Below are 17,145 nucleotides of genomic sequence, written 5' to 3'. Positions count from 1 at the left end.
TTCATTAAGTCTTCTAAAAGCTAACATTTGATATTAACAATTTATTTTATTATTTTCTGCATTGTGCCTGACATGTGAAGGTTAAACTGTGTAAGGTTAGCAAATTTGTCATTGACCTCTCCCCTACAAGTATACACTCCCATTTGGCCACCATATTTTGTGGGCGTTGAGAAGCCTAAGCTTGGATTCAGGCTGCAGGGCATTATTTATTTATTTATTTATTTAGGAAAATAAGTAACTTCCTAGGCTAAAAAGAGGCTCCAGGTTGGCTCTCTGTGTGGCCCAGGTTAGCCCTAGACCCCTTCAGTCTCTCTTTGTTTTGTGGTGGGAGAGAGACTTCCCTGCACGCGCCCCCTTCCCCCAACTCTGGAAGAGTGTTGGGTTCTGGGCCAAGCTGGGACTGGCCAGTGGCTACTGGGACCAGACCCCTCTGGCCTCCAGTCTTGGACGCCTACTTTTCCTGTGCTGTTCAGCCCCACTGGGGCCTCCTGCACCTGCCCCTCCTTCCCCTGGAGCCCCCTCCGCCCTTGAAACGACAATAAACACTCCCCACTATAAAAAGTGGCGTGCGCTATTTTTTTTTTTTTCTCCCGCGAGGGCTTTCTCTGGTCTTTGCCTGGCCTTGAAGAGTGGGCCAAGACAGGAGTCCCAAAATAGCTGGGGAGGGGGGGCTTGCTCGCGACAGGAAATGAGCAGGATGCATAAAATCAGACATGTGTCCTTAATATATGGAAGGGCTCGCCTCAGACGCGTGGACATGTGTATTTATAAGTGTGCAGACAGAAGTTTAAATATTCAGACACATTTTATGATTGTCCTCTGCCCGTCTTCTGGTTAATGGCTCCTCCTGTGCCCACCAATACATCAATACCGTGGTGTGTATTGAATCACGGGCAGGGACGAGGAGGAAGCGAGTCCATAGCCGAGCCCGCTTGAGTACAGTACAGTAAATCGGGACCCTCGGCAGACGGCGCTTCCCGCCCGCCCGCCATGTTGGGGAGCCCTCCCTGCCCCCCGCGCCTGGCTGGGCGGCCGGGGCTCGCCGGCAGCCGGGGGAGGGCCTCTCATAACCCGGAGAATTTTCAAAGTGCGAGGAAGATGATAAGAATAGATTTCTACAAGTCCCGACCACGTGATTGGCGAAATAATTAATTCAGCACGTCCCTTAAGAAACACGGAGTCGTCATTAATCTGCCACGCAAAGGGCTCTCTCCGACTTGGAAAGTGCAGGGATCCCAAGAATATCACCCGCCGAGGGGGGCCGCGCGGCGCCCCCAAGCCCTCCACCCTCGGGCCCCCAGTGGCGGGCGCGGGAGCGCGGCCAGCAGGTAAATATTTTGGCGACTTTTATTTCTCCAGATTTAAATCCTTAATGAACTTAGCTGTCAGGGCCGCTGACAAATAGTTCCCTTTGCTTCCTGATTTGGAACCGCGCGCCGGCGAGAAGTTGTTAGTGGCTTGGATGGTGACCTTTGGTTCAGCAAAGCTTTGCACTTATGAAAAATTACTGAGAGCGGCCGAGTGTGTGTCTGCGAGCGCGCGAGAGGGTGTGTGTGAGCATGTGGGGGTGTGCGAGGGGCGAGGGGCGAGGGGCGAGGGGGCGAGGGGCGAGGGTGCGCGCGAGCTGCTCCGAAACAACAGGAGTTGTTAAAAACCCGCCCGGCTGGGGGACGCGCCTGGCGCACGCGGGCCGAGGTTGCCCGGTCGCCTGTGTCTACCGGGAACAATGGTCGCTGTCACGGCATCTGCTGCCTATTCTTAAACCGGTGAGAAAAGGCCCCGGCCCTCTTTTCAAGCGAGGGTCGTAAATTTTTCTTTGCGTCATAATAGAAGGCTATAAAATCGAGTTGAAATTTTACCCCAGGCAGGTTTTAACCAACAGATAATGATTTCCGAGTTGCTTCTCCCACTCCTCTCCTTTCCCACCCAAGCTCTGCTGCTTCTGTCACCCCCGCAAAGATTACCCTTAATTTTTGTATTTTTAATTTGGGCAAAGATCTAAAATAAAGGCACGGGTTAGAAGTCCCCACGGCTGGAGTAAGAGACCCCGGGGGCGAAAGGAAGCCTAGGGCAGGGATATGCGGGTGAGGCCAAGTCGTGGTGCAAAAGCTGTCTGTCCTGTCGCCTCCCATTTTAGCCTTTTTTCTCCCACCCTCCAAGGAGCGCTGAGGTCCCACTAGCCCCTCAGCTCCCACCCCACCCACTCCACCCGCAGCTTGCCAGGGGCTCTGGGTTGGGGCAGCAGCGGACATTCTCCTCCAGCTGGCAGCTCAGGGCCAGTGCCGGGGAGGAGAGCCTCTTTATTCGCCTTCTTCGCTCCCGCTCCCGTTGGCTTTGAGGATGATTTCCGCTAGCTGGAGTTGGCTGTTTGGTAGTTGTTTGGGGATTGTGTGTATGTTTTGATTTCTTTTTTGGTTTGTGTATATTTCCCCGTCAGGATAGAGACAAAGTTTCCTCCGCTATGAATTATACATTCAAACAATAATACATTAATTCAATTATTCAAAGATGACAAATGTTTATGTGCTTTGCAAGCGACTCCGACGCAGATTCCGGGCGCTTTCTCTGAGCTGCTTGCGTTTTTCTCAATGAGAATTTGCTCCCCTCCCTCCCCAACCCCACCCACCCCGACCCACCTCAACATCCCCTGGTAGGCCCAGAGAGGAGCCCACAAAAGCCTGCCCAGCCCCGCTGGCAGTCGGGCAGCCAGCAGTCTCCCAAGTCCTGGGCTTGGCGGGCACCGGCCCGGGCTATTTTATCAGTGTGACAATTGCCCGGGTTGATGTGATAAATCATCGTAAGTAATTCCTGAAAGGGTGCGAGGCTGTTGGGGGCCGGGCGAGGACTGTAAATCTTTCCGGTTTATTGCTCTATGAACATATGCTCCGATTGAAGAAGGCTTAGATCCTTTCCTGGAGACAAATTCCCGCAAATCGGCCCCCCTCTTTGGCAGGAGATTAACACTTGCTGCGGGCCCGTTGCTCTGCCCCTGGCGGGAGGCTGGGGGCAGGATCCTCCGGGTGGGGGTGAGCTGGGGGCACCTACAGTCCAGCTTCTAGAGGTCTCCCGAGTGGGCCTCCAGCCAGGCCGGCCAGGTGAACAAAAGGAGGAACTCCCTGACCCGTCTAGGGGCTCGAGCCTGTGACTTGTCCTCGGGGACTTCTGTGCTTCTGAAGGGGGGATGAGGAGGACTTTACCCCCTTCTCCCTGGCTCTTCCGGAGCTGCCGAGCACATTCACGCTCGCTTTCGCCTGTCGGAGACTTTGCAAGCGGTGACAGGGCATCTGCTCCGTGCCCATTGCCACTGAGAAGCAACACTGGCCGTGACAACGATACTTCGGGGATGGGGTGGAGAATCCCGCGTTGCGGGATTCCGGGGTGCAGGTCGGGCCAGAGAGGGCCATGGGGCGGGGCGGGGGGTGGTAGCTCTTGGCAGGCTCGGACTTAGAGGCTGGTCGCTCACCCTGGCTGGGAGCTTAACTCTTTCTCACACGCAGAATTGTGACGGTAAATTCCGCCCGACCACTTGGAGAGTGCTGGGAACAGGTCCCGATGTGCTATTTCTAAACAGAAGCTCCCTTGACTCCCAGATCAGCCCGACCAGGACTGATACCGCAGGCTCCTCGCTTTCTGGGAGGCGCCGCAGGAAGCGGGAAGCCGCGGCCTGTCAGTCACGGGGCCAGCGGATTCCGTGGGCCCGGCCCAGGTTGGGAGGCGCGCAGGTCTCGGCAAACAGCGGCTCTGCGCCTCGGGGGCTCCAGGCCGCGGGCGCCCGAGTGGAGTGCGCAAGGCGCGGAGAGGGGAAACCGCTACCGGTCTGGCCTGCTGCTTAGGCGTCTTTTCTGGCTCTCGGGAGTGGTGGCTCCGCCGCCGCGTCTGCGGAACGAGCCAAGGCCTCGAGCAGTGGTGAGGGTGGGGGTGGGAGTGGGGGGTTGGGGTTCCCCCGGAGTGTCTGGCCTGGTCTGGGAGCTGGAGTCACCCACCTTAGGGCCGGAGCCTCTTCTGTGCCACAACTAATTGTCTCGTCCCGGGAGGGGGAGAGCAGCGCGTCCGCCTAGGCAGAGCCTTGCCTGGGTGCGTGCGGATGCGAGGTACCGGGCTCGGCCGGCCGGGGAGCTAAGGGAACCCTGGGCCTCTGATGCTCCACAGCCGCCTCCGGAGACGGCTCTGAGAGGCAGCCTCTAAAATTTCCAGTCCGTGGGCCAGTCCGGTGGAAGGCCGGGCCAGGGTCAGAGGTCGTGGGGGGAGAGACTCCAGCGCCCCCATCCCACTGCCGGCGGCCAGGCTGGGGCTGGGTTGGTCCCGAACGAGACGGGGACTTTCTTTCCGCTCCATGCCCACCCATGTCTGCTCCGGGGAATGGGCCCAGATCCCACGCTTCCTGCCCCTCCTCCAAGCCCCCAGGCCTGGCTGCGCTCCGGGGCTGGATGGCGTGAAAGTTTCAGCCTCAATCAGTACAATCTTCCCTCGGGGTCACGTGAACAAATATGCTCGCATTTGAAGGCAGCGTCTGTATTTCCCGACTATGAGGGGGTTTCCGGGGCTCTCTCCAAATCCAGAAAGGGCCACATTCCGAAAGCAAAACAAACCCCGAGCTCTGGGGGGTCTGGGAGGGCTGGGCAGGAACCCAGGAGAGGGTGGGGGCTCGGGTGGCCGCCGCTCTGGGCCTGGGAGCGGACAGGCGGGCGGGTGGACCGACGGGCGCGCAGCGCGGGCGAAGCCAGCTCGGGGACTACGAACTCGTTCCTCCTGCGTTTATTGGTAGTTGAACCTCAGCCTGGTTCCGTTCTACCGGGAATTCTGTGTGCTCGGGTATATGGCCGCGTCTGCGAGCGCGCAAGACCAGGGTTGGGACAGTGTTGTCTGCAGACAAAGGGGGAAGGCTAGCTCTGCCCCCCACTGGCGCCCCCTCTGAGGCCGAGGACACCAGGTTTATGATAAATTGGGATCCAGGTAAGCAATTGCATGACAAAATGGAAATCTTCGGGCACCGGGCTGCTTGCTGCCCTGAATGGGATACTAAATATGATTTATTTTGTGTAATCTGTGATCTTGATTATTGCCAATTGGTGAGGCAGTCCGCGTAGACCTAGATACACTTCTACATATACATCGAGGACGGTGATTAATCGTAAGGAGGTGCGCTTTGTGGGGGTGCTCCCCGCCTACCCAAAGGTTAGGAGGACACACTACCTTGCCAGGCTTGGGGGGTGGCTGATGGTAGGGTTGGAGAGGGAGGAGGTGGCAGTTTGAGGAGAGGGTCGCGAAGGGGTTGGGGGCTGGAGGAAGTATTTTGGGGGTAAATGTGCAGTTGCGAGAATGGGCTGGAAAATGAAATGAATAAAAAGAAACTTTTTTACACTGTCACTGCCAAAGTAAGATGGAGCGTCATATTAATTCCGTGTCTTGGGCTGCCTGGCTGGGCACAGGCAGGTTGATTTATATGTATTTAAAATAAACTCTGTGACCAGCCAGCTCCCTGCATTGTTCTGGGAGCTAGCTCCACATACTCATGCCTTTATCTCTTGCTGCTGGCTTAATACTTTTTTCCTTTAGAGGTTAAAGTGCTACTCAGGCTTTCTCCCCCAAATTCAAGAGAACCCCCAAACTACTCAGAAGAGTTTGAGAGGCTCCTCCACATGCCCCCTCACTAATCTAGGTTTTGACTTTCGTAGTGTCAGAGAAAAGATTCAGGGCTCCTGAGTTCTTCTCCCCGAAGAACCTACGACGAAAGCTAAATCATATTTTGGCTTCTAAATTCCTTGCATCCTTTTGTTTACTGGATCCTGTGGCTCCTGGCTGGAGGAGGACAGGACAATTTATCCTGGGGTTTTTCCCGGGTCCAATGCCCAAATAAGCAGCTCCATGAGTCCAAGTGAGCAGCTCCGGGCTCAGGAGAATGCCACACAGCCGGGCCAGATTGGGCCTCTGTAGGGAAGGGTCCCAAAAAGCAAGGAGCAGACCTTTACCCTAAGTTGGGACAGGCCCTAGCTAGAGAGGGACTGACTTCCAAGGGCATCGCCATCAAAGGAGAGCAGGAAAGTTGTTTTGTCAATTGCCTGCTCTTGGCTCCATCAGAACTTAAAGTCGCTGGACATTTTTCTTCGCCTGCTGCCTTGGAGCGGCGCGCCTGCCAACTTAGTCAGCTGAATCCAATTACTGCGAGCAGCATTTCATTTGGCCCCATGGAGCACTCACTTATAACTTCCCCGAAAATTTCAATAATCCGCACCAAGGCTCCCTATCCTAAAGACTTTTACAGGGGATGCTGGTGGGGGTTGGGGTATAGGGCCGGGTCTGCCTCAGACCAGCTCTTCACTGACAGCTCACAGATAGGGCTACCTCCTGCTCCCCCAGTTTCTGGCTGTGGAAAGGGTACTTGAGCTGGTGGACCAGAGCCAGCCGGGTTCAGCCTGCGATTCTGGGCAAGCAGGAGGCTGATATTGGGCCTGGGCTGGACGGTGGGTGGGCTGAGCAGGAAAGAGCGTGAGAAGGCAGCGGGGACTCTGGGTGGCCCAACTTTGTCCCCCTTGGGGTCCTTTATCTTTTTCCCTTCCCAAGCCTGCACCAGAGCACAGGGTGCACAGGGCATCCCGGAGCACCCAGGAGCACACTTACCCTTTTCCTCCATGGCTGGGAAAAGAAAAGCTATAGGCAGCACGGGGCTGGCCCTGGTGGCCTCCCAATTTAGCTCTCTTCTGAGGGGAAGATCCTACTTTCAAAGAACCCTCTTTTAAAAATAAAATAATATAAAATAAAATAAAACAGTCAAGCGGCAAAAGTTGATGTCCGTTCCCATGAATGTATCATATAAAGTGGCTTCGGGGCCCACCAGTCAGGTTCTAGGACCTGGGTAAAGTATGCCCCTGCTGCACAGCCCTCCGGGGCAGCCCCCTGAGCCTGAGGCTGGCTTGGAAGCTCAAGCCCCGGCAAGATATTAGGAGCCCTACGGGCCGGGATCTCTCTGAGGCGCTTCCGTTGGGTGTTCATTAAGGGGTGAGTTATTGCCGTGTGAGCCAAAGGTCACTTCAAAGGCTTATGGCTTCGTGCTCTGGTCTTTAGAAGGGACCGGATCGCTTTGTGTGGGGCTTTCTCCTGCGTGGTTTAGTGTTTGCAAACTACTGAGTCGACAAATTGCACAGGGCAGATGCAAGAGGGGGGATTCTGTCTCTCCTTTGGCCTGACCTGAACAGGCACCCGTTAGGCACCCACAGTGGTGGGCAGCTTGGGTCTGCTTCTGGGTGAAGGTGGAAGGGATGTTTGTTTCTTGGATGGTTTGCGGCCTAATCCCAACCCAGGAATGGGTGAGCAGCCTAGTCCAGGAAAATAGTGGGTACCTACTGTAATAAAATAAATTAAGGGGAACCCTTCAAGATACAACGTACAAACCAGGAAATAGCACCCAGCTCCTTTTCCACTGGGGCTGAGTAGGACAGCCATTGACTAGGACCTACCCAGGCCCATCCACATATTCCTCCTCTTCTTTCTGGGGCCCTATTCTGTAGCCTTCTTCCCGCCCTAATTCTGCAAATTCTCTTTCACTCCTAGGAGGGTGGGCTTGGCCTGGGAGATTGTACTTAGAGGCTAGTTGAAGCAGGAGGAGAGAACTAATTCCCCTTGTGCCTTTGACTCACTTACCCCATCCCCTGCCTGAGGGTCTGGCATTTTCCTCAAGTCAGAGCTCTTCCTTCCCTCATCCCGCCAAAGACTTTGTGTTAAAGTCCACTCACTCTCTAGAAGCCAACCAAGTCTCCTTTCTGCCTGGGGGAAGGTGCCTGGAATGACTGCGGGCAACATATACAATAGTCACATTGATTAAGACACCCTTAAAAGGGGTAAAGTCTCTCAACATGTTTGGGTAAGAAAGAAGCAACTGCCACTGAGAGTTTTCCATTTTGTTCCAGATCTGCCTCAACAGAATATCAAAAGGAACCCGAAGAACCAAAAAAGAGTTACCGACAAAATTTGAGAACACACACACACACACACACACACACACAAATTGTGGTGAGTAGTGTGATTTAAAAAAAATAATTTCCACTACAATTCCATCTATCCTACAACTCAAGGTAGCCATCTCAGGATTCATACATCAAGACATAAAACAAAGGGCAGCTTTGAAGTGGATCACCTCAGTGTGAACTGCTGCCCGTTACATGATAACCGATCATCGGCCTTCAAATTTATGGTCATTTAATGGGGTGAACCCAGTGCCTTAAATGCAGGGTGTATTAAGTATTGAGTTATCTGGGCTAAATAAGGATGATTTAGAAGGCGCGCTCAGGGCTTCCCATAGGGCAGAAGAGGCTCAGGCTGAGAGCTGGAAAGACCTCGGGCAGAAAGCTATCCCAGCTCTGCAGCAAATATATCCCCACGGAGCAACCCGGAAAAGGGGTGGTTTCGGAATCCCAAAGTAGCAAAGCCAACAGGGAGCAAGAATCGTTGCCATGTTCCAGAGAATTAACGGGGATGCCCAGCAAGAGTCTGGTACGCCAAAAAGAGATCTGTGGGCTTCCGAGGCCCTGGTTTAGGAAGAAACAGGGAGAGGAGCCAAGGCCAACTGGAACCTTAGAAACATTTGAGACAACAGAAACAACCGGCAAACCATCGCCTCCCCCTTTTCTTTCAACTTGCCCTGACTCTACCAGTCCATAATTTACTAGGACCACCGACCAAGTCCCAGCCCGGCGACTGCCGCCCCTTCCCTCCCCAAGCCCTTCGGTGTGTTCACGGCCCCGGCGGGCGAGCGAGCGCCGGGCGGGCCTCCTCGCATCCAGCGAGCCTCCCGGCGTCCCCAGGCAGCGGCGGGCAGCAGGTCTTCGGCCCCTGGCGAGGCAGCGCGCGTCCCGTCCCGCGTCCGGCCGCCCCGCAGAGCTGCTCCGAGAGGCGGGCAGTGGCCACTTTATATAGTCTCCCTGCTCGCGGGGCGCGGGGCTGGCCAAAGTGCGGAGTAGGGAATTCTTTTGCTGCTCTTCCTCCTACGCGGAGCCTGTTTTCCACTTCTGAAAAGTGCCGGGCCTTGGGAAGTGTTTTTCTTTTCATTCCTTACTGAAGCGTTTACTGCCGCCTTGCTTGCAGTCATAAATTTTGTTACAAACCACAATGACAGGTGCATTGATATGCACCGTGAGAGCTCCAGCTGCTTAATAACCCCGTCCCCTGGCCGCTGTGAGCGCCTTTTATTTATTCGGTATCATATTAGGTATTGATCCTGGGCAGAATTAAGTGCAATGAGGAAGTATCAGGGTTCGGCGGCTTCAGAAGCTCGGCGGGTGCGGTGGTCCAGCGCGGCCCAGGCGGCCGAGGGTCGCTTTGAGGCCGCCTTCCTTCTGGCTGGGGACCCTTCGGCCCTGCACTCCCAGCCTGCGGTTGGGCCTCCGAGCTGAGTTGGGCAACCTCCCGGGACCGTGAGAAAGATCCGACCCAGATCCCGCTTAGTGCCCCTACCCTAGAAGGGGCCAGGGGTTGTGTCGTGGGGTTCTGGGGAGGCTGCCCGGGCCGGAGCCACGGGGGTTGAGGGGAGAAGGAAGGAGAGAAAAGGGCAGCGAGGACTTCGCAGACCGCCCCTCCCCCTACAGGGGCTAGTCTTCACCCCAAGGCATTTGGGTCCCGGAGCAAAAATGAGCAGAGGTACCAAAGGGCGAAAAAAAGAAAGCCTTTAAAAAAGGGGGGGGGGGTGATCGAAAAGATGAGCCACTGAACAGTTGACCATTGTCCAAGTGATTTATGACCCATTCCTGCTTTTTAGGTTCAAGCAGAGTTCACAAGGAGTAGGGATTTCTGGAAAGAAATAAGCCTTTTTTTTTTTTTAAACCAATTTTGTAACAATATTCTCGGGTTCTGTTTTAGGACAGTTGGTTTCTTTGGGACATTATCATATGGATGTGGGGGAAGGCTGCAAAGCCCTTCCTGGTGAGGAGAGGACCGCTCTCCTCGCTTCTGGGGCAGTAGACATTGGGGTGTCATCAAATAAGCCTTGAAATTCCTTAAGACAGTGAAAACAGATGCAGGAGAACAGGCGCTGAGGTTATTCATGAAACTGCCAAGTATTTACACTTTTGAGGCCCAGTACACAGGGCTTCTTCAGGAATATGCCATAGGAACAAATATATATGTAAAGCCATCTGTTTCAAAGACCTGGTCAGTAGCCAAAGAAGCTACTTTAATGTGATTTGTCCACCTATTGAGATAAACTTGGTCAACCTGGGAGGAAGGGTAGGGGGGGCATGTATTTTGCTTCCACAGTTCTAAATGAAATGACAGAAGCAGCAGTGAGTTCTGGTGGTCTGAGTGTCAGATGTGACCATTTTGACATCCGGAGAGCCCACGATTAAGATCCTTGGAACCAGGATCCAAGAAAAGTCCAGAAACAAAGCTAGAATACCCGGTTCTTTGCCTTGGGGGCAAACACATCAATATTAGTCACAGGATGGGGATGTAACTTTCCATTTGATATTCAGTAACTTTAATAGAGGATGATCAAGAAAATGAATGAAAGAAAGATTAACACCAGCTTTGCTAAGTAGATATCTTAACTGAATACATTTAAGAACAATAAAAGAAATAATTCCTAAAACACATCCTAGTATTCTGTTATCCCATTGAAAAGGGCCTGTGTCTTTACAAGATAAATGCCAGATTCCCTTATATTTTAAAACAAAAAGGGCAACAATACTACCAAAGAAAGGCTAATATGAAGAATTTTAAAAATAGGGCTCTTTGGTGAAAGTGGAGGAGAAATGAGTGAATGGAGGAGTGGTTTTGATCCCAGTGGTCAAATCCATTAGGCCACATAAGTTGTCTAGACAATGTGGTCCATCATGATGACCATGATGGAAGCCTGGGGAGTTTTGAGGAAGGAAAGGTGCCTGAAAGAGGAGATCAAGAATGAAGACCAGCGAGCTGACCTATGAGTTTTCTTTATCAAGCAGACAAAAGTGGTTGAATGGTATTAGTTATACTTTAACTCCTTAGGAGTCTGGAGAAGGGGGTGGAGTGGGTGAGAAGGGAAACCCCCATTAAGAATCAGAGGACACAAAAGGGATAGAATTTTTCTTAGTTTTTTTTCTTCTTCTTCTAATTCTGGGTCCATTCATCATGGCATGGGAAGTTCTCTCATTGGCTGTGGAGTGGGTGGAGTTGGGCTGTCCTGAAGGATCCAGAGCAGAGGCCAATAATAATATATATATTTACACAATAGATGCAAGATAAAAATGATATAGTTATATTATAAAGCATCCTATGTTCTCTCATGCTCCATGCATTTCAAATTCTAAACCTCTTCACCCTTTCCAGTATCCATTTAAAAGTAGTACAGGACAAAGTAAAGACTTGAAAAATGTAGATGAAAGAGAAGAAACATTTTCTAGCCTCAAAATAAGTTTGGGAGTCTAAGTGTTCTTGGTTTTTATCTCTTAGTCCATTTCACAGGGCTGACCCACAGAGTTCACTGGGCGGATTCTCACCCTGTCACCAGAAAGTGGACTATCTGGGTCTTCATGAAAGATGCTGTGATTTTGAAATCAGGTGGGGGAGATACTTTTTCTTTTTCTTCTTCTTCTTCTTCTTCTTCTTCTTCCTCCTCCTCCTCCTCCTCCTCCTCCTCCTCCTCTTCTTCTTCTTCTTCTTTTTTTTTTTTGAGAGTTCTGGCTGTTCTGAGTGTGTTATAGAGCTTTCTTTTTTCATCAACAGCCTCGGGTGTCCCAATGATTGACTGATTGACCCATACATTCACTCATTCAACAAGCATTTACTGTACTTACTACAGACAGGGCACTGGGCTGGGTGTTAGGAATATATAGATGAATAAGACACAGTCCTTGCCTGCAAGGAGCTCGAAGTCCAGCGAGAGACTCAGCCATTAAAATGTATGAGGCCATAAGTGCTTTTCTATGCCATTTCAAAAGCTAAATTGATGATCTTGAAGAAAGAAAATAGTTTCTGGATGGGGAGGAAGCCCCTTCTCTTGGATAGAATTGAGCTCAAGAGAAGGAAAGGTCTTTCCTTATGTTTATGAGAAATTCCTTCTGACTTTTGCAAGGTTCAAATACGCTGAACGTCATAAAATCTCAGATCCTCCCCCTAGGAAGTGGGTAGGCAGCAGAGAGCACAGGCTAGCTGGTCCTTCTATATTGACTATCTTGTCAGTTACAGTCCCTCTGGGGCCTTTCACTTTTCTTCTCCACAGGTCACCTGGAGCCTGGGGCTACCCCAGCCCTCTCAGGGCAGACCTCGGAAGTGAAAGAGACAGTGGTGGTCAATGTTATTTGAGCTGGGTCAGCAGGCCCTGGAACTTCCTGAGTGCACGATGCAGAAGGCTGCTTACTATGAAAACCCAGGACTCTTCGGAGGCTATGGCTACAGCAAGGAGACCTATGGCTATGGCACTCCCCATCAGCCTTACCCACCCCCTGCTGCTGCCAGCTCCCTGGACACTGATTACCCGGGCTCTGCCTGTTCTATCCAGAGTTCCGCACCTCTGAGAGCCCCAGCCCACAAAGGAACTGAACTCAATGGCAGCTGTATGAGGCCTGGCACTGGGAACAGCCAGGGTGGGGGTGGTGGTAGCCAGCCTCCTGGCCTGAACTCAGAGCAGCAACCACCACAACCCCCTCCTCCGCCACCAACCCTGCCCCCATCCTCGCCCACCAATCCTGGAGGAGGAGTGCCTGCCAAGAAGGCCAAGGGTGGGCCCAATGCTTCTGGCTCCTCAGCCACCATCAGCAAGCAGATCTTCCCCTGGATGAAAGAGTCCCGACAGAACTCCAAGCAGAAGAACAGCTGTGCAACTGCAGGTAGCTCTCTGAGGCGGCTCCTCCTAGGCTAAGTCCCCCAGAATGACCCCAAGAAGCTAGCTCACCTAGGAAGCAAGAGACCTGGGGCTGCAAGTGCAGCTTTGGAGGCCATAGATGTACACTTGTACTCATGCAGAAATGGCCTTTCTTCTTAGTGTCCCCGATTGGAGCCATACCCTTACAGGGAAAGGGAGCTCCATTTCAGGCTGCTGGTGCCATTGCTGGACAATTCCCACAGTTATGACTAGGTGGCCTTTTTCTTATATTGACCTTCTATCTGCTTTCTTGGGCTGCTGGTCATGACTTAGCTCCTTCTTCCGTCTGACGGCTCCTCAAAACTTGAAGTCAGGTATTATGATTCTCCAAGCATGGGTTCTTATGTAGCCTATAACACAGGAATCCCACTCCCTTTAATTAATAAAAACTAAAGTCTGTGGAGTGCTAATCTGGTTCCATGTTAACAACCAGGCTAAATGCTTTATAAGCATTATCTAATTTAATTAAAAAAAAAAAAACCCTTTGAGGTAGGTATATGATAACAGTTCCATTTTACAGATAAGGAAACTGTGAGTTGCCCAAGATCTCAAAGCCACAGAATGGCACACTTGAATCCAACCAGGGCCTCCAAGCCATGATCTCTACTTGGTCTACCCCAGCCCAGTTCTTCCCATCCCAGCAAATCCATACTGGGAAGGGGCATATCCTAGGGGAAAAGGAAGTGCTCTGAAATGGGAGCAGCCTTGAGGTTCTCTTCCTGAGAAGGGAGATCCTAGAGTTGAGATCTTCTGTGGATCCATTCAGGATATGTGGAAGAAGATGGACAGGCCCAGGAGCTCTAAGGTCTGCTGCCTCTCTTCACTCAGCCTTGCTTGGCTCCTAAAATTTTCTGGCCTTGTGTCCTTTGACGCAGTTTATCTTCAGGTAGATGAATTTGGTTACAGGTCTAGGGCTAGTGTGAGGTCTCAAGTCTCTGGTTAGCCAGGATCTCTCCGGGGCTGCAGCTCCTAGGGGGAAAGTGCCTTCTAGCTTGTAAGCTTCTTCCGCCCCTCCTTCCCAGCTACAAGCCCGGCCCCTTCTTCCCAGGAGAAATCCATTTGTACAACCAGGGAGGGAGGAACAAGCTGCTGAGGGAGGGGGGTAATGGAAACCCAGGTTGAGACTGCTGTCCTAGCCCTGAAATACTCAAAATGCACCCAGGCTGGCCTTGGAGCCCCGGAAACTTTGGGGCGGTATTTTTACGGTTTATTAGTTCCCTGAGTTGGGGTGCAGAGCCCTTCGGTGCAGCTGAGCTGGATGGAGTGAGGTGCCCACATCTCCATCCTCATTCTTACTTCCTGGAGTGCTTTGCCCAGGAGCCAGCCCCAGAGCAAGGGGGTGGAGGAGGGTGCCTTTCTCCCTAATCCCCCAGCAGAGGTTGGGAAGAGTGTTCAAAGAAGTCTGGCCCTTCTTTAATGGGGGCTGGGAGTGGGGGCTAGGCCCTACCAGCTGCTACTAGTCTCTCATTAAACTCCTCCACAGCCTTAGCCTTAGGGACAGGATGATGGACTAGGCTGGAGGGGAGGAGGCGGCAGAGTGAATCGGACCTCAGAAGGCAGATGGGGGTGTGTGTGTGTGTTCAGGTGCAACTCATAGGTAGGACCGGGGTGTGTGAGGTCCCACTAGGAGTCTCACCTCTCAGACGTCCCCCTCCCCCACTCCAGCCAGCCAGCAGTAAGGTTGGGGGAGGGACGGAAGAAGAAAAGGGAGCCAGAGAAGCACCCTGCTCCGGCCCTGGGTGCCCACCACCCCCCTACCGCTCAGCATCTCCTCTATCTCCCTTCCTGCCCAGGAGAGAGCTGCGAGGATAAGAGCCCGCCGGGCCCGGCGTCCAAGCGGGTGCGCACGGCATACACCAGTGCACAGCTGGTGGAGCTGGAGAAGGAATTCCACTTCAACCGCTACTTGTGCCGGCCGCGCCGCGTGGAGATGGCCAACCTGCTGAACCTCACGGAGCGCCAGATCAAGATCTGGTTCCAGAACCGGCGCATGAAGTACAAGAAGGACCAGAAGGCCAAGGGCATCCTGCATTCGCCGGCAGGTCAGTCCCCGGAGCGCAGCCCGCCGCTGGGCAGCGCCGCCGGCCACGTGGCCTACTCCGGCCAGCTCCCGCCCGTGCCCGGCCTGGCCTACGACGCGCCCTCGCCGCCCGCCTTCGCCAAATCTCAGCCCAACATGTACGGCCTGGCCGCCTACACGGCGCCGCTCAGCAGCTGCCTGCCACAGCAGAAGCGCTACGCGGCGCCCGAGTTCGAGCCCCACCCCATGGCCAGCAATGGCGGCGGCTTCGCCAGCGCCAACCTGCAGGGCAGCCCGGTGTACGTGGGTGGCAACTTCGTCGACTCCATGGCGCCCGCGTCCGGGCCCGTCTTCAACCTGGGCCACCTCTCTCACCCGTCTTCGGCCAGCGTGGACTACAGCTGCGCCGCGCAGATTCCCGGCAACCATCACCATGGACCGTGCGACCCTCATCCCACCTACACAGATCTCTCGGCCCACCACTCGTCTCAGGGACGCCTGCCCGAGGCCCCCAAACTGACGCATCTGTAGCGGCCGCCGCCGGCCGGAACTCGCGGCGCTATTACCTCTTTTGCTTTGGTGGCGGGGGTGGCGGGCGGGGCCCGCGGGGTAGCTCGGTGACCCCCCTCCCTCGCCCTGGCCCGGTCGCCGCCTCCCGGGTCTCGGGCCAACAGCGGCCGAGACGCAGGCGACTGGGCCTCCCCTCCAGGCGCTCCCTCCTTTGGGTGACTCGCCATAAATCAGCCGCACGGATTCTCCTCTGTAACCCTGACAGTGCCATATACTGCGGACCGAGGGACTCTAATCTGGTAATGGTGTCCCGAAGGTAAGTCTGAGATCCATCCGTGGCGCGCTGTGCGGAGGGACCAGCGTCCGGACAGCCCCGGGCCTGGCCCGAGTCTAGCTTAGTTGCGGAGACCTTAATTTATATGCTCCTTCCTGTCCCGTAAGGATTGCAACGGACTCTACGATCTGTATTTATTATTTGAAGCGAGTCATTTCGTTTCTTTCCCTGATTATTTATCCTCGTCTTAATGTATTTATGTGTATATTTGTAGAATTCTCCAGCCAAGCTTAGGAACGCGCTCCCAGGCCGCGTGGGCCACGTTTCACCTCTTTAGTCCCCTTGGTCTGAACTAGTTGAGAGAGTAGTTTTTGAACAGTTGTAACCGTGGCTGGTGTTTGTAGTTGATGTAAAGGATTAAGACCGCAAATTGTCCTTCATGGGTAGAGTCAGGCGGCCCCGCGGCGTGGCACCACACCAGTTACTCATTTCTGAACAGCCGCAGCCCTCACCACTCGACACAGTTTATTGATTTCAAATTGTCTGGTACTATTTGAACAAATATTTAGAATAAAAAAATTTCTCAGTCCGAAGTGTATCTGTGTTAATCACGCACACTTGGAAGTAACTTTGCCTTTTATCTTTCGCACAATCCCAATAGAAGGCCCCCAAATAGTCTGACTCTTTGATATATATATATTTTTCCATTTATTTGGAATCTGGTACACGAGCTGGTTCTGGGGATACTTGATTACACTGCAGCATTGACCTGAGGGTTGGAGGGGGGGTGGGAATCTGAGGATGCAAGCCTAGAAACATCCTGGATGGGGTAATTTGGGTAGGGCTTTGTGCTCTGCCTGCTGTGCTGTTTCCATCACCCTCTTTTTAGACACAAATCGACTTTTTTTAGATTGCATTTACATTGGGGAGGCCAGCGCTCACTTTTCTGCGCTAATAACAAAATAAACCTTAAAAGAAAACTGACAATCAAAGAAAAGACACAAGTAAAGTTGTAGGAAGATCTGAGTTATGAAAAAGCTAAGGTGCACAAAAAGAAACGGTCATTTGTAGACACGCACCTAAGCTTTTTCTTTAGGAAATGCTGTCAGGACTTTTCCTTTTTAATGGTTGGTGGTTCATTTCTAAAGTAAACAAACGTTGCCCCACGATGTAAAGTAATAAAAGTTTCATTAATGGAACATAACAAGTATAAACACCTTGTTTATTCCTGTTTCTTTGTACAAAACGGGCAAAAATGTCTTCAAGGGTTTATATCCATTTTGTAAATATTAGCATGGCTTTAGCCAGGGGCGGACAACGTCCACCCACTTCTCTATAAGGAGACACTTGGAAAGCGCCTTCAGATAAGGTTCGATTCTTTTGTATTTCAGCAACGTCGGCCCACGCATCTCTATTTGGTTTGACAAATAATGCAACTCCTACTACATCCCCCGGTGACACGAGGTGAAATTCCCATTGTGTGCAAATAATTTAACTTCTGATCTTCTGGTG

General features: G+C 52.7%; 1 protein-coding gene across 5 annotated transcripts; it reads left to right on the top strand.

The window, feature by feature from the left end:
• Window positions 1-974: 974 nt before the first annotated feature.
• HOXD3 (homeobox D3) lies at window positions 975-16,222 on the top strand. 5 transcript variants are annotated; one of them, XM_082689429.1, is made up of 5 exons: window positions 4,675-4,953; window positions 7,905-8,007; window positions 11,419-11,526; window positions 12,188-12,794; window positions 14,623-16,222. In XM_082689429.1, exons 4-5 carry the CDS (start codon window positions 12,260-12,262, stop codon window positions 15,378-15,380), a joined length of 1,293 nt encoding a protein of 430 aa, XP_082545555.1. In that variant the 5' UTR covers window positions 4,675-4,953; window positions 7,905-8,007; window positions 11,419-11,526; window positions 12,188-12,259; the 3' UTR covers window positions 15,381-16,222. The 5 variants fall into 5 exon arrangements, with proteins under 5 accessions (XP_082545559.1, XP_082545557.1, XP_082545558.1 ...); XM_082689431.1 differs by lacking the exons at window positions 4,675-4,953; window positions 7,905-8,007 and adding an exon at window positions 1,210-1,328; XM_082689432.1 differs by lacking the exons at window positions 4,675-4,953; window positions 7,905-8,007 and adding an exon at window positions 3,888-3,906.
• The last annotated feature ends 923 nt before the right edge of the window (window positions 16,223-17,145 follow it).

This window comes from Mustela nivalis, assembly GCF_964662115.1.
Source record: "Mustela nivalis genome assembly, chromosome: 11".
Taxonomy (NCBI): Eukaryota; Metazoa; Chordata; class Mammalia; order Carnivora; family Mustelidae; genus Mustela; species Mustela nivalis.
Note: the sequence above shows the minus strand (reverse complement) of the source record. Positions and strands in the feature narration are given on the sequence as shown.